The sequence below is a fragment of the Sinocyclocheilus grahami genome, unplaced genomic scaffold, assembly GCF_001515645.1.
Source record: "Sinocyclocheilus grahami isolate Dianchi unplaced genomic scaffold, SAMN03320097.WGS_v1.1 scaffold190.1, whole genome shotgun sequence".
In the NCBI taxonomy this organism is placed as follows: Eukaryota; Metazoa; Chordata; class Actinopteri; order Cypriniformes; family Cyprinidae; genus Sinocyclocheilus; species Sinocyclocheilus grahami.
This window is the reverse complement of record NW_015505369.1, coordinates 797,948-815,255: the sequence shown is the minus strand read 5'-3', so window position 1 is coordinate 815,255 and position 17,308 is coordinate 797,948. Positions and strand designations below refer to the sequence as shown.

Genomic DNA, 17,308 nt, shown 5'->3' with positions numbered 1-17,308 from the left:
ATTGCCCTCTACACATATAATAACTGAGCACTATAAATGAACATTTCATCATGCCACTTACAAGGGTTTTTTATGTTAAGGTAAGTAATCAACATATGAAACGTCAGTGTAATATTTGTAAATATCAATAAATAACAAGAAAACAAACTATTTTTAAAAATACATGTTTTATTATAAATACATATCAAATATACTTTTGTATTTACATAGGACAGACATGGATAACATATATAACTAAGAATAACAGTATTAACTTTGGTTCATATTTATTGCTTCCACAAGATAGGAAGCCAAACATCCGCGTTCATTTACTGTAAACAATACAGTAGTAGGCATTCTATTCTGCTGTCAGCTCCAGTAAGCTTGAGGAACAAGATGCTAGCTAACGTTTCTGCCATAAACCTAAAATACAGGATAGAGAATTGGTTAGGGTATACAATACATCTAAATAAGTTAGCTTGATTGGTTTGTTCATTTTCAGCTGTTAATTGCATGACACTGATGGCGGTGAAATAATGCCTTGCGTTCAATGCTCAAAACAAATATATAAGAGGTTACCTGAATTCAGATATTGTTTTGTCAGCAATAAATATCTTTCAAATATATTTGATAAACATTCAGTATGTAGATAGTTACATGGATAGATACAAACTAAAAACTGATTTTATTTGTTTTATCAAGCTATTTATTCCTTTATTTATTTTTTCTGGTATTACATTTGTTTATCTATTTTCCTGAAGGTTTAGGTTATTTAAAGTGTTGAAAAAGTGAAAATAGAAAAAAAAGAAAAAGAAAAAACAAAACAAAACTTCAATCTGGTGTTGTGCGACAACCAGTTGCGGTACTGCAAGGGGTCTGCCAAATATTTATTTATTTTTGACTCACGATTATTTTACTGCTTCTGCACTATTTATATATTATATAATATTTCTATATGCATACAATATATTTAAAAGTATAATTATATAATAAAATAAAATATATAAAATGTATTATACATTATATTTAAATAAAGAAAAAATTACATTATACTACAATAAATTATTTAAAAATGATTAAAAAAAAATCTATAGTTATTTTATCATCCATAAAACAAGTATTATTTACATACCTGGTATGTCTGTGTTGTTTGAGCACACTGTTGTGACTGGAGGAAGCCGTCTATATTTGCAGAGAAGTTTTGCTCTGTTGAATGTTGCTGTGAGGAACCACCATACTGATCCATGCTGATCTCATCACATTGCCCTGTACGAGCAGAGCAACCCTCATACTGTCCATCATAATGCCCATAACCCTGTCCTTGCTCAACCCAATCTCCAGCCATAGTCCTGCACTGAAAATAACCAAAGATTTCTGGAGAATATGAGCAGCTGCTGGAGTTCATGTTCCTCCTGTGTTTCTGCTCTTCTTCACTGAGACCCAACTGAGCAGACAGAAACGAGATGTAGCTTATGGTGAGCCGGAGCGTCTCTATCTTGGTCAGGGTTTGGCCTACGGGAGCTACAGACGGAGGCAGGTAGGTCCTGAGATGGTGGAGAGCTTTGGTAAGATCCCTCATCCTCAACTTCTCCTTCTCACTAGCGTTCTGCCGTTGCTCGCTCGGGTTCTTCAGCCTTAATCGGCGTTTCTTCTTGACGACACCTGCAGGTTTGACTGATTTTGAGCATGCAGGCTGGGCCTGGTGGGACGGGGAGAAGCCCCGGTCCATGGATGGATCCGGCGAAACGGTGTCTGGAGAGGAAACGCTGTAAAACCCTGACTCTGAGCTCGAGCAGCTCCACTGGTTCTGCTGGTTGTGGCTTGAGCTTTCCATATTGTGACTCTGAGGGTGAATGAAGGCTGGACGGAGGGCTGAAGGTTTATATGTTGGACTCAGAGGTGCGAGGTGACACCTCTGCAGGCTTGCGGTAGCCATCGCTATCTCTCAGACCCCAGGACTCGGCCTGGATCTGTCTGGGAAAGACTCAGAGAAGCCACAGGAGCAGAGGTGTGAATTTTGACTCCTCTTCAAAAACAACAAACTAGTGCAGCTACTCTCCCAGACAACTCATCTTGTGCAACTGACCAAACAATGTATGGGTTCTGTTTAATCGATTTTAATTTATCTAAGAAACTCACCTCAAATAATTCTCAAAAAGAAGGATTTAAAAAAATAAATTTTAAAGAAATACTTTCATTCAGCAAGAATGCATTAAATAATTCAAGTAATATCAGTAAATATATTTATAATGTTACAATATAGTTAAAAACAAATGCTGTTCTGAACTTTCCATTAAAAAAAAATGCATGAATGGTTTCCACAAAAATATTAAGCAACACAATTGTTTTCAACGTTTATAATAATAGGAAATGTTTCTTGAGCAGCAAATCAGCTTATTAGAATAATTTCTAAAGGATCATGAGACACTGAAGACTGGATTAATGGCTGTTGAAAATTCAGCTTTGTATCACAGAAATAAATTACATTTTAAAATATATTAAAATAGAAAACCGTTATTTTAACTTGTAATAATATTTTACAGCATTACTGTTTTTACTGTATTTTTATTCAAATAAATGCTGCCTTGGTGAACATAAGAGACTTCTTTTAACTACATAAAAAATATATATTATGTATATCAAATAAATATCAAATAACCGTGTTTTAATAGTACATTTATATATTTTAGTTTTAGGTTAAACTAGTAAGGTAAAACAGTTGGTCTTGATCATTTGATGATTCCCACTATCAGTGGAAGCAGCCTACAGCAAATTATATACAATATCCTCAGCTCAAAACTGCTGCTAGTTGTCTGAATGGGGTTGTATTTCAAATAGCTAAGCAGCATAATTGACCTTAATGATGTTTAATGATGCTTAATAAACTCCATTAGCAGATTGCACTTGAGGTGTGACATTCACACATTTTGCAGTTTAGTGGTCGATATAGTCACAGTGGTCAGTGAAGTAGGTCTCATTCAGAAGTGATAATGAGCACATTACAAACTAATTGTATCTGATTGATTGATCAGTGTATAGTTAGAAATATTTTTAAAAAATGTGAAAAATTATATTGACATAGTTTATCTAATTTGATTAAAATGGAAAAATATTCATATATAGGCCTAATATATTAAATGTATAATGTACAGAGTACCATTGAAAATGTTTTTAAGCGACCGACTGTTTAAGAAACAGTTCTTCTTATGCATTCCACAACGTATCAGTTTAGAAGTAGAAGTAGAAGTGAATTGCAGGTGTGCTTGTTAGCGGCCTGCTATGTGGTTTCTATATTGTTCTGGGTGATTGTTTATTTAAAGTGCCCCTATTATGGGTAATGAAAGGTTCATATTTTGGTTTTGGGAGTCCACAACATCAGGTTGACATGCATGCATGGTCAAAAAACACTTTCATTGTCTTATAATATGGATTTATTTTTACCTTACTTGCTCAACGACTCCCAAACGATTCGCTCAACGATTCATTTTTCCAAACCCCTCCTTTGCATGACGCTAATCTGCGGTGATTGGCTGTAATGCCTGTAATGCCTGTAATGCCTGATAAAGCAGCGTTTGTGAGCGCAGTGCTGCTTTGTGTACAGCGTTACAGGGGAAACAGCTATTTTACCTGCTCCAAAAGCGGCATCTAGTGGCAAAGAATGAATCTGCATTTTCATTCAGACCAACACGAAAAGACCAACAAGTGGGCGGGCAATATGCTAATGTTTCATGTTGACCTCAACATGAAACGGCTTGGGATTCGTTTTAAAAACGACTCGTTTCAATGATTCAGAGTCGACTCTTTCTTTTGAGAGACAATAACTTTATACACGGTGCACTTTCAGATTTAAAACTTTGCAGGATGTTTTCATTCACTTAGAGCTGTGTTACACACTGCATGACGGGTAATTTTCAAAAATCCATAATAGGGGCACTTTAAACGTCACCTTGTCTTCACTCTGGATTTTGATTCCGGAAAATGCCATCATATTGCTGGAGAGTCTCTTGACCGCAATTCGGAGCAGGAATGTTGGAAAATTCGATAGAGTTGTTTTTTTTAATTTTTTTATTTTTATTGCAAACAATTCAGATATGACATTAATGAAATACATCTTTGCATACATTACACATAATGTATCAACAATACATCCAATTCGATAGAGTTGTTGCCGAGGCCAAGTAGAATGTGTGACGTAGCGATGACGTTTGTTGTCGCACGACTGTTTGAATGTGGACACAGAAGAAAGTGTGTACAGACCAAAAAAAATTTAATAATAAAATAAAATAAATAAATCCTCGAAAGGAAAATAATAAAATCATAATAAAAACAAACTAACAAATGACCAGAGAGCTGCAAAAATGGCAATAATCCGCAAGCTTAGCGATGAACGAGCTGGTGAGTATAGTAAGTTACAATGGCGTCAATGTCTTTATGGGACTGTCCAGAATGTGTGTAAACATAAGCACAAAATCCACCTTATCCATATCTAATAACCTGTGTTACTTACACAAAAGTGATTTCCAATCATGTTATCATGTCAGTACCACAAAGGCTTTCAAAGAATAAAAATTAGCATTTGTTTGTAGGCCTATCACAATAGTTTAGACTAGTTTGCGCTCACAGTGATAATCTAACCAGGTAACCATGAAAATGTTCAAGATTCATTTCTTGAGAATGGATTCTTTGAGCTCTGTGACCGCCAGGCTGCCCTCTCTGTCTTTCTGTAGTGAGAGAGTGAATGAGCAGCGTGCTAGATTTGGCACCTCCGTAGGCCTACTGCAGTAGAATGAGTGAAGCTGGCACCTGTGTGTCTTTCCATCAAACTTCCTCAGAAATTGACATAGTTTATCTAATTTGATTAAAATGGAAAAATATTCATATATAGGCCTAATATATTAAATGTATAATGTACAGAGTACCATTGAAAATGTTTTTAAGCGACCGACTGTTTAAGAAACAGTTCTTCTTATGCATTCCACAACGTATCAGTTTAGAAGTAGAAGTAGAAGTGAATTGCAGGTGTGCTTGTTAGCGGCCTGCTATGTGGTTTCTATATTGTTCTGGGTGATTGTTTATTTAAAGTGCCCCTATTATGGGTAATGAAAGGTTCATATTTTGGTTTTGGGAGTCCACAACATCAGGTTGACATGCATGCATGGTCAAAAAACACTTTCATTGTCTTATAATATGGATTTATTTTTACCTTACTTGCTCAACGACTCCCAAACGATTCGCTCAACGATTCATTTTTCCAAACCCCTCCTTTGCATGACGCTAATCTGCGGTGATTGGCTGTAATGCCTGTAATGCCTGTAATGCCTGATAAAGCAGCGTTTGTGAGCGCAGTGCTGCTTTGTGTACAGCGTTACAGGGGAAACAGCTATTTTACCTGCTCCAAAAGCGGCATCTAGTGGCAAAGAATGAATCTGCATTTTCATTCAGACCAACACGAAAAGACCAACAAGTGGGCGGGCAATATGCTAATGTTTCATGTTGACCTCAACATGAAACGGCTTGGGATTCGTTTTAAAAACGACTCGTTTCAATGATTCAGAGTCGACTCTTTCTTTTGAGAGACAATAACTTTATACACGGTGCACTTTCAGATTTAAAACTTTGCAGGATGTTTTCATTCACTTAGAGCTGTGTTACACACTGCATGACGGGTAATTTTCAAAAATCCATAATAGGGGCACTTTAAACGTCACCTTGTCTTCACTCTGGATTTTGATTCCGGAAAATGCCATCATATTGCTGGAGAGTCTCTTGACCGCAATTCGGAGCAGGAATGTTGGAAAATTCGATAGAGTTGTTTTTTTTAATTTTTTTATTTTTATTGCAAACAATTCAGATATGACATTAATGAAATACATCTTTGCATACATTACACATAATGTATCAACAATACATCCAATTCGATAGAGTTGTTGCCGAGGCCAAGTAGAATGTGTGACGTAGCGATGACGTTTGTTGTCGCACGACTGTTTGAATGTGGACGCAGAAGAAAGTGTGTACAGACCAAAAATAATAAAATAATAAAATAAAATAAATAAATCCTCGAAAGGAAAATAATAAAATCATAATAAAAACAAACTAACAAATAGCTGCAAAACTGCAAAAATGGCAATAATCCGCAAGCTTAGCGATGAACGAGCTGGTGAGTATAGTAAGTTACAATGGCGTCAATGTCTTTATGGGACTGTCCAGAATGTGTGTAAACATAAGCACAAAATCCACCTTATCCATATCTAATAACCTGTGTTACTTACACAAAAGTGATTTCCAATCATGTTATCATGTCAGTACCACAAAGGCTTTCAAAGAATAAAAATTAGCATTTGTTTGTAGGCCTATCACAATAGTTTAGACTAGTTTGCGCTCACAGTTATAATCTAACCAGGTAACCATGAAAATGTTCAAGATTAATTTCTTGAGAATGGATTCTCTGAGCTCTGTGACCTCCAGGCTGTCCTCTCTGTCTTTCTGTAGTGAGAGAGTGAATGAGCAGCGTGCTAGATTTGGCACCTCCGTAGGCCTACTGCAGTAGAATGAGTGAAGCTGGCACCTGTGTGTCTTTCCATCAAACTTCCTCAGAAACTCAACTAAAATATCTGTTCCTCATGCTTATTTTTTGCAGTGGAAACATACATGAATGGATTTGTACATTTGATAAATTGCATGTTACCTGCTTTGACTTTAGTTACATACTTTTTTACTTGGTATATAACATTTTCACTGTGGTCTGGCAAGACCTAGCAAAGCGAGGCCTTTCACACCCTTGGTATGAAACGTGACAAGCGACAGAGTAGATTTAAACCAAGAAGCTCCTTGTGCGAGTAGATTTAAACCAAGAAGCACCTTGTGCGAGTAGATTTAAACCAAGAAGCACATTGTGCATGAATAAAACTGTTATTGCATAAGCAAATTCCCATAAAACAATATATATATATATATATATATATATATATATATATATTTTTTTTTAGAAGAGTAGCATATTTAGCTTTTAAAAGAAGGCATAGCAATTTATAATCTAGTAAATCTGGTGAAAGAATTATCTAGATTTTAGTTTCACACCTTTGCACAAATAAGTGACCATCACAAGAGGTGTGACTGATTCACACGTGAGCCCTGGCCTTGTTTTTACAAGTGCCTTTCCATGTGCACATACTCAGAAAAGCATGGGAACTTAATCTAAAACCAAAATACTGTGGTTTTCTCATTTTCTTTCCCATTTTCATTATATTGTGCTGAGAAAGAGCATGAATCACTGAAAATCAAAAGTAAAATTATAATGTTTTATATTTTATTTTTATACCATCACAAACCATGAACAAACAAAAAACATAATTTGATCTTGTTTAAATTTTTGAACAAAATATAAAAAGAATATATTTTAGATTTTAGATTTGACAGAGCTATTAAGACTTACTATGGAGGCCTTTCTGTACCTTTTAATCAGTGTTGACCTATTAAAATAAAATTTGTGGTCAGAAGTGGTAAAAAGAAAGACGTAAAACTATTATTTTTGAGCCATTCCTTCATAATTACTATTCACATGTTTAAAACAGAAAAATAAAATCTAAATCACATAATCTACATATTTTCTCACAGGAAATGAGCATTATACACACTTCACATAAGTCAAATTTAAAAATATCTATCTTTATACAAACAATGTCATTCTGATGTAGTATGATCATTTTCTAATTAAAAGGCATGACAAACAATAGTTAAAAAGATGGGAATCCGAGAACATAAGAGTTAAAACACAGTGAAAATATAATTATCTACACTCTAAAAAATGTTGGGTTAAATATAACCCAGCGCTGGGTTAAAAAGGGACAAACCCAGCCATTGGGTTGTTTTGACCCAGCTGTTGGGTTCAAAACAACCCAATAGCTGGGTCAACACAACCCAATAGCTGGGTCAACACAACCCAATAGCTGGGTCAACACAACCCAATAGCTGGGTTTGTCCCTTTTTAACCCAGCGCTGGGTTATATTTAACCCAACATTTTTTAGTGTAATGGGAAATAAATATATACCACAATATTAACAAATACAACACAACAAAAACTAGCAGATGACCAAAAGCTGGTGAGTAGATGAAGTTGGTGATAACGATGTCTGCAGCAAAAAGAACTCACTTTTTACATATTAAATAAAAGTAAAATGCAGAGATCTCATTTAAAGATTGAACTTACAAAGTTACTATGTGTTTCAATATAAAAAGGGAATTTGATAACAGTACTCACCTCTAAATAATTTTTATAATATGTGACCCTGGAGCACAAAACCAGTCTTAAGTCGCTGGGGTATATTTGTAGCAATAGCCAAAAATACATTGTATGGGTCAAAATTGATTTTTCTTTTATGACAAAAATCATTAGGATATTAAGTAAAGATCATGTTCCGTGAAGATATTTTGTACATTTCCTACTATAAATACATTCAAACTTAATTTTTGATTAGTATTATGCATGACAACTTTAAAGGCGATTTTCTCAATTTTTTGATTTTTTTTTTGCACCCCCAGATTCCAGATTTTCAAATAGTTGTATCTCGGCTAAATATTGTCCTATCCTAACAAACCATACATCGATGGAAAGCTTATTTATTCAGCGTTCAGATGATGTATAAATCTCAATTTCGAAAAATTGACCCTTATGACTGGTTTTGTGGTCCAAGGTCACATATATTTCCACATTTTGGATTCCTTACTCAAAATATAGCCACTGTGAACACTTTAAACAAACATATGCTCTACAACTTTAGTTTAAAAGAAGTAATACTATGAAAGTAATACTACGGTACAATGGTTCTAACATGACACCATATCAGCTTGACATGATTCAGCCCTTTTGCTGGCAGTGTTCTGCAGTCCAACATGCGGTCATCCAGTGTCCAGCTGAACCCAACGCTGAGGCCTTGAGGAGTTTGGCTTTTTCACTGAAGAATGACCTCTCGTGTCTCAGGCAACTTAAACGCTAGCAGTCCTCCGCACACTAGCGCTGAGAAGGACAGGATGATGGGGATGATCTTGGTGATGCCGATAAACTTGCCAAAGATGAAAGTGCTAATGATAGCTGCCAGTTTACATGTGCCATTCAGCACACCGAAAGCTGTGGCTCTGAGGACACAAACCATGGATGAGTGAGCACAGTGTGAAAGAAGAGTAGCATACATACTTCATAGCTTTATTCAGAGTCACCATCATGTTTACTTTGATGTAAATGAGGTTATGAGGCATAGAGGTTCAGGTTGTTTAATATGTTGCTCTGTTGTCTACATGGATTGTGCAGATCATAGTGAAAAAATGTCTTTCTACAAATTTACAGACAAAAACGTTTGGAAAGCAGGTGTGAAAATTATTTCAGACTGTACAATATATTAAATGGACTGTTCACTTCACAAAATATTAAACAAAAGAGAATTAAAGAAGAAACTAAATAAATAATAATATAGTAATAATAAAAAGTAACAAACGGTAAATAGATTAACAAAACATATTGAACATCCTTCTGTCTCTTACAGCCTCAATTTCATAAATAAACCAAATAAATATGATATATATTCTAACGAAGGAGAATTTAAAAAAACATGATTTATATACTGTATATATATATATATATATATATATTCAGACCCCCACAAAGAGTGAAAAATTTAAGGGGGTCTGAATACTTTCCGTACCCACTGTATATATATATATATATATATATATACTTAAAAACATTTTTTTTAGTTTTATGCTTTACATGTTGACCACAATATCATATCTAAAGCATTTGAATGATCTAAATCCATCGGGGATTTATGCTACCGTTTACAAACCATTTAAGATTTTAAATAAAGAAATGAATACTTTTATTAAGAAAGGATGTATTAATTTGATCAAAAGTGATGGTAAAGACCGTTATAATTATAAATAATAGTTTCTAATAAATGCTGTTCTTTTGAACTTTTTCAGATCAGAATCCTAAAAAAAATACATCAGTTTTCATAAAAATATTAACCAGCACTTTTTTCAATATTGATATAATTAAGAAATGGTTTTTGAGCTCCAAATCATCAAAACATCAAGCATCTTAGAATGATTTCTGAAGCATCATGTGACGCTGAGGACTGAAATTTCAGCTTTGCATCACAGGAATAAATTACATTTTAAAATATATTTAATTAGAATTTTTTTTTTTTTATTGTAATAATATTTCACAATATTACTGTTTTGACTGTATTTTTGATTAAAAAAAACGCCTGGTTGAACATAAGAGGCTTCATTCAAAACATTAAAAAAATCTTTTAAATTGTAGTGTAGTTCAACAAATGCTTTCAAATGTTTTCTCATCTGTCTTGTATGGGTTTGAAGTATTAGAGATGTCTTTTGGTGACAGATCTTTTGTACCTTTTCGAGGTTGGATAGAGCTCCACTGTGACGACCTCAATGCCGTTCCAAGCTGCAGCACTGGCTGCGAAGAAGAGGCAGTGGAAGAGGACGACAGCCCACTGACTGAAGCACAGAAGCACGAAGAATGTGCAGCCAGCCGAGCCTAACATGGACCCCCCTGCAAACAAACACACACGCAATTCATTTAGATACTATAAACCCATTGAAAGGTATTGACAAATCCATAACAGTTTTGTGTAACCACTCACCTATAATTTTAAGTCGTCCTATTTTATCCATTAATAGGCCTGCTATGATGTTGCCCGGTATTACAGACAAACTGCCCAGGAAGCAGACCAGATAGATCAGGGTGTCATTTTCCTCTTGGAAATTTAGATGGCAGCCTTTTTTGGGGTGCAGAAATGTTGTATTTTCCAGCTTACAGTCAATGAACTTGGAATCTTCCCACAGGTCTGCAAGAAACGTGACAAAAACATTGTAAAATAACAGTAATCAAAGGAAACCCAAAATAACCATTCAAATATCTAATGGGCTCACGGTTAATATATAATATATTCAAAAATTGTACGAGTTGAATACCAGTATTGTAGAAGACTGTGTTTTTAAGGGTGCAGTTCTCAAAGAAGGTGTCTGTTGATCTGATGTCCTCAAAATAACAGTTCTCAAAGAGTGATTCCTCAAACTTCACGTTTCTTATTTCTATGTCGATAAACCTGCATGTAAAGTACATCAAATTGACTGCTCAACCAATACACAAACATTACCATTCAAAAGGTTAGGGTCGGTTTTCATACATTTTTTCAGCAAGGATGCATTAAATCAATCAAATAGTCAAGATATGAGAGTCAAGATATTTATAATAATACAAAAGATATCTATCCATCAAAGAATCCAGAAAAAATATGCGTAACTGTTTTCAACATTGATAATAAAAATGTGTCTTGAGCAGAAAATCAGCATATTAGAATGATTTCTGAAGGATCATGTGACACTGAAGACTGGAGGAATGATGCTGAAAATTCAGCTTTGCATCACAGGAATAAATTTCATTTGAAAATATATTCACATAGAAAACAGTTCTTTTAAATTGTAATAATATTTCACAATATTATTGTTTTTACTGTATTTTTGATTAGATAAATGCAGCCTCGGTGAGCATAAAATACCTCTTTCGAAAACATTTTTCCAAAAATTCTACCAACCCCAAACTTTTGAAAAATAATGTACCTGCAATCGTCCTTCATTCTATAAAACATCATGGTTGCACTTTATTTTACAGTACGTGTACTTACAGTGTACCTACCTAAGAAAGTACTGGTAATATAAGGTAACCAAATAGGTTATGGTTTGGTTTAGGGGTAGGTTCAAGGTAAGTACCTAGTTTTTACCTAGTTATTGTAGTTACTAAAATAAGAACATAGTATGTATGAGTAACAGGACTGTAAAATAAAGTGCTACCAACATCCTATATATCAAGACAGAGAGACAGCTAAGCTTAAAATCTGGCATGTGTACTACTGTAAATGAAAAATAAATGTACCTGTCATGGATATACTCCCCCTCCTTGTGGACCTGATTTTGCAGAGTGAAGTTGAAATGAAAGCGTTCCACTTTCTCACGATGAAAGATCTTGACATTGGACTCGTACTCCTCAAACTGGAGGTACTTGATCTGGTCAGGAAACCATGCTCCCAGGCCATAATAGCTGTGTGGTGGAAGATTGATTTATACTGTTGGTTGTTTACTATTAAAGGAGTCATTTTGCTCACTTCCAAACCTACTGAGCTGCCTTCAGAGAGATCATTATTTACATGCTCCAGACATGATGGAGACTAAAGATACCTCATTAGGCAGCCTGACATGCAACTTTTACTGAAAAGGCAATCACAGAAGTGCAGTCAAAAAAATCGTCAAAGATGGCAGATGAAACAAGATAAATGTTGATTATAAATATACTCATAATTCATTCTACACAGTACAATTATATTATAAGAGTACTTTTTAATTAGTGCGTGCCATATATTTAATAGGCATAGAGAACAATTGTATCATTCTTTTTAAGAAATTGATACTTTTATTCAACCAGGACACATTAAATTGATAAAAAGTGACAATAAAGATGTTTATAATGTTACAAAAGATTTCTGTTTCAAATAAATGCTCTTCTTTTGATCTTCATTCATCAAAGAATCCTGAAACACTTTCACACTTCCTTAAGTAGCGCAACACTTTTCAACTAACAATTGAAAATAATAATGAATAAAAAAGAAGAAATGTTTCTTGATTTCTGAAGGACCATGTCACACTGAATGGCTGCAAAAAATTCAGCTTTGCCATTAAAGAGAAAATTATTTATATATACAGTGGGTACGGAAAGTATTCAGACCCCCTTAAATTTTTCACTCTTTGTTAATATATATATATATATATATGACTATATTTTTTATCAAATAAAATCAGCCTTGGTGAGCATAAAAAAACTTTCAAGAACATCTTATTGACCCCAAAATTTTGAACGTTAGTGTATTAATATGTTTTTAAATATTGTTTGAAATAATTCAAGCTTATTTTATTACATTGCATTTGTGTATTTAATCATTTAATATTTACATTTGTTTGTATATTTATGTTTTTTTTATTTTAACTATAATTTTTTATTATTTTAAACATTATTTTGCATTATTACTCTTATGTCACCTTATTGATTCTGAATTGAGTCTTTTATGCATATCACACTTATACTGCCTATGTAGAACATTTAAAAAAACATTTATGAGGTTCTCTGACTGTTAGGATAGGCTAAGTAGAAAGTCGGTAGAGAGAAGCTCACTATATCAGCTTTGAAGTAGAGGTCTACACGGGTCCAAAAATTCATACCCGAACCCGAAGAGACCCGTAAATGTGCTACACTGAAGCGACCTGGACCCGTCTATTATTTTGAAAGTTGGACCCGGGCCCGTGCAGAACCGAGAAATGTCAAAAATGTACTACCCGGAACCGACGCGGACCGTCAATTATTTGAAAGATGGACCCGAACCCGGCCGGGAAGACACAGACCCGACTGGACCCGATCGGCACATATTCCACTGCAAATTGCTATTAACAAGTCGATAAACAAGTTGCGAAAATTAAACGTTTTGTCTTAAATAATGTAAGAAGCCTTCTCCCTTGTACCTGACTGTGATGCACACAATCCTCCTTGCCAAGAAAGTTCCATCCGTGTTATTCCTCTCTTGCCAATTGAAATGCGTAATACACTCATCATTCCAGTTTCAAAAGTCCACTTGCTGTCACGGTGACTTATGACAAATGCGACTTTGCAGTTTTGCATTTTTTTGTATCTCGAGTCAACTTGCATAATAATTTAGACTGTTTGCCCATTTGGATTATAATAACGATTGCTCGTCCAGTGCCATGGCTGCTGACGTTAGCTTTACTTATTTGCTATCATCTGCTATCAGTTGAAAGTTACAAAACAACACACGCACAGCGCTGACTGACTCTAATAACAGCCGGGTGTTCTCCGAGTCCGATCGACTCGGGTATTACACACAATGTTAAACAGACCCGGAACCCGAAGTAATAGATTGGGACCCGACCCGGGTCTTCGGGCCTCGGGTCCTCTGTGTAGACCTCTACTATGAAGCTGCTCACCTGAAGGCCATCGTAAACCACACAATGGCAATGAACAAACCATGGAGTCTGAGATCAGGTGCGGCCAGTGACATCATGTTCTTCATGACCTTTTTTGGAGAAAGATGGGAACAATCACTGCATTTGCTTTGATTTGCATGCTTCAATGCTTTTATCATGTGCCAGACAAAAACTGTAATTCTGAACTCAAAGAAAGGTAATGGTACACCTCTCCTCAACAAGCCTTACACTTTTAGCCATCATTCAGGTCTTTAGCTCAAATGGTGCATACCTGTTTAACCAGGGTCATCTGTCTGACCATGAATCTCTGGAAGGCAGTGCCAGTTTCACTCTGAATCTCTATGAACTCGTCATCCTGCGTTTGAGGCGTTTTGATCTGTGAAACCTGAAAGAGAGGGATTTATTTCATAGGTAAGAGCATGTACGCTGATAACAGGATTCATCAGGTGTCGCCAATTCAGTTATTAATATCAAGCCTTTACTCAGTAAACTCATCACAGACACGGATATGAGCAGCTTTTCTAGGGTCAGTTCTGCTGCTTTGCTGTTATTTAGTGGTCTAGTAGTTTAAAATGAACATCTTTACTTGAAACTCTCTCTCTGGCTCTCCCTTCGCCCTCCAGTTAGTGTCGTGAACCTGCTTCAGGATCATCCAGGCCTCATCGTGTCTTGCAGTCTGAAATTCACAAAAAAAAAATTATAAATCCCATAAATTTTTTGTAGCCCAGGGCTATTTAACAGGGTGCGCACCAATTATTATTTGAACTCATTTTTACACAAAAGGAATTTTCTTTTGTGTTTTGACATTTCGACAATCAGCACATCATTCTATAAAACTCAAAGCAGTGCTGGGCAAAACAACAGATCTTTTACAGAAATTAATATCTAACTAAAATATTTTATTTTATTGATATTTTATTTGCTCATTTATTTTATTACTGTTTTAGACACTGATGATGATGTGATATTGAAAATGTTTTGTCTTTAACTGTGCACTTTTTATTGTGCACTGAGCACGTTTGTATTATTATGGCATCTGAATAAAGATGCTTGGAAATATTTTCTTGAAGGACATTGTGTGCAGGCTTTTGTGCTTTTTTACTCAGATTTACTGATTTGTCATGATGTCACATGAATATCAACTGAAATAACGTTCCATGAAATTTCAATACAATTTTGGAATTTGAGAGGGAAAAAATGAACAAATATGTAATATATATATATATATATATATATATATATAATATACTGTATATTATAATATGTTTATAAATAAATAAATACATGTATTTATTTATTCATTTATGTATGTCTGTATGTACTGTATTTATGTGGAAAAAATGCGCTAAAATTCTGTGTGCCTAGTAAAGTATCATGCACTCCAACATATTACCTCCAGGAGGAAACGGGGACTTTCTGGCATGAACACCAGTCCAGCGAGAGCAGCCACAGAGGGAAGGAAACAAACCAGCAGAAACACCCTCCAACTGTGGAACTGGAACTCTGTCCCCATACTGAAACCCCAGCCTGAGACAAAAAAAAACAACCCAAACCCTTAGAAACGTCAGGAGAAACATGACAACATGAAATCTTGACATGTGGTTTTGGTAGGTCCAACTACTTCCAGACAGCTTCTAATATTGTTATAGATCTACACACTATTGCTTTCCGCTACAAGGTCCTGCACTGGGACTTAACATTCATAAAAGGCTCATTTAAATTGAATATATCAGTTCTTTGCTCACTGCCATTCTTGTTTCAAGTGTGCTTTTACAATTGTATTAACTGCCATTATTAGAAAGGAATTATGATATATAATGAATGACCATAATGTGGGATGATTCCCCATGCGGTGAAGGAAGCATACAGTCCTCCGAGCATCCAGAACAAACACAGCCAGCTGAGATGTTCTCCTCTCTTATCCATCTGCAGGAACTCTGTGTAGTACGTGTACACAACAGGGATTGACCCGCCGATCCTGCAGGAGATCATCAGCGACTGTGTCTTAATATCATTTAATGGACAGATCAAATTAAATTTAACCATAAAGCCAGTATAGTGAGTGATTCCATCTTAGCTGTAATCTACAACAAGTAAACTCTGGTAAATAATTTTCTCTTGTGAAATATGAAATAATGCAAAAAGTTTATGTACGCTACCATACTAAAGTTTGGGGTCAGCTAGGTTAAAAAAAAATACCTTTATTCAGCAAGGATGCATTAAATGGAACAAAAGTGACAGTAAAGACATTTATAATGTGACAAAATATTTCTGTTTTAAATAAATGCTGATTTGAAATATATATACATCAACAAATTCTAAAATGTTTTACAGTTTTCATAAAATCAACACAACTATTTTCATCATGTTCAGCATATTAGAATGATTTCTGAAGGGTCATGTGACACTGAAGACTGCAGTAATGATGCTGAAAATTCAGCTTTGCATCAACGGAATAAATTACATTTTAAAATATATTCAAATAGAAAAACATTATATTAAATTGTATTAATATTTCAAAATATTACAGTATTTTTGATCAAATAAATGCAGCCTTGGTGAGCATTAGAGACTTCTTTCAAAAACATTCAAAAGTGTTATCGACCCCAAACTTTTGAACGGCAGTGCATATGCATAAATGAATCCCTGCTGCTTTTGGAGAGTCTCACCCGATTCCTGAGCAGAGTCTGAAGAAGATGAAGATCCCGTAGCCCTGTGCAAAGCAGGACAGGAAGGAGAAGATGGAGTTGATGGCCAGTGCGTAGAGTAAACACTGCCGTCTGCCCAGTTTATCAGCCAGACCGCCCCACAGGACAGCTCCGATCATCATCCCCACATACACTATTAAACCTGAACACACAGAGCCAGACAGTCAGCTACCGAGGAACAATAACACAGCAAATCATAGCAAAATTTATACTCGAACTAATTTGAAAATCAAATGTCAAAAACAAAAGTTTCTATCATTTTTGTCTTATTTTTCTATCATTTTTGTTCGGGTTTGGAATGATATGAGGATGAATAAATGATGACAGAATTTTAATTTTGTGTAAAATATCCCTATAAGGCATAGCATTTATTAGTATGGACAAATGTGTGATCTTTATCACAATCAATATTTAACAAAAGTATCAGAATTTCACACCCTGTCTCTGTCTCTCTTAGTCTGTAGTCAGTAGTCTGCTACTCTCTCTCTCTCTCTCTCTCTCTCTCTCTCTCTCTCTCTCTCTCTCTCTCTCTCTCACACACACACACACACACACA

At 35.2% G+C, this 17,308-nt stretch overlaps 2 protein-coding genes across 2 annotated transcripts in view; both read right to left on the bottom strand.

Annotated features, from left to right (window-relative positions):
* Positions 1–378: 378 nt before the first annotated feature.
* On the bottom strand, positions 379–1,813 carry LOC107594734 (mesoderm posterior protein 2-like). The gene is made up of 2 exons (XM_016284901.1): positions 1,112–1,813; positions 379–402 (listed from the first exon to the last, which is right to left on the bottom strand). The coding sequence occupies exons 1-2, from the start codon at positions 1,811–1,813 to the stop codon at positions 379–381; spliced, it is 726 nt and encodes a 241-aa protein (XP_016140387.1).
* A 6,881-nt stretch (positions 1,814–8,694) lies between these two features.
* Positions 8,695–17,308, bottom strand: part of LOC107594733 (synaptic vesicle glycoprotein 2B-like) — a 15,196-nt gene continuing 6,582 nt past the window's right edge. Inside the window, exons 3-13 of the mRNA XM_016284900.1 lie at positions 16,714–16,894; positions 15,871–16,022; positions 15,438–15,571; positions 14,631–14,720; positions 14,316–14,429; positions 14,045–14,133; positions 11,931–12,095; positions 10,970–11,103; positions 10,639–10,842; positions 10,388–10,547; positions 8,695–9,112 (exon numbers count right to left, since the gene is read on the bottom strand). Of these exons, the coding sequence (XP_016140386.1) occupies positions 8,929–9,112; positions 10,388–10,547; positions 10,639–10,842; positions 10,970–11,103; positions 11,931–12,095; positions 14,045–14,133; positions 14,316–14,429; positions 14,631–14,720; positions 15,438–15,571; positions 15,871–16,022; positions 16,714–16,894 (1,607 nt within the window). The 3' untranslated portion in view covers positions 8,695–8,928. The remainder of the gene's footprint in view (positions 9,113–10,387; positions 10,548–10,638; positions 10,843–10,969; positions 11,104–11,930; positions 12,096–14,044; positions 14,134–14,315; positions 14,430–14,630; positions 14,721–15,437; positions 15,572–15,870; positions 16,023–16,713; positions 16,895–17,308) is intronic.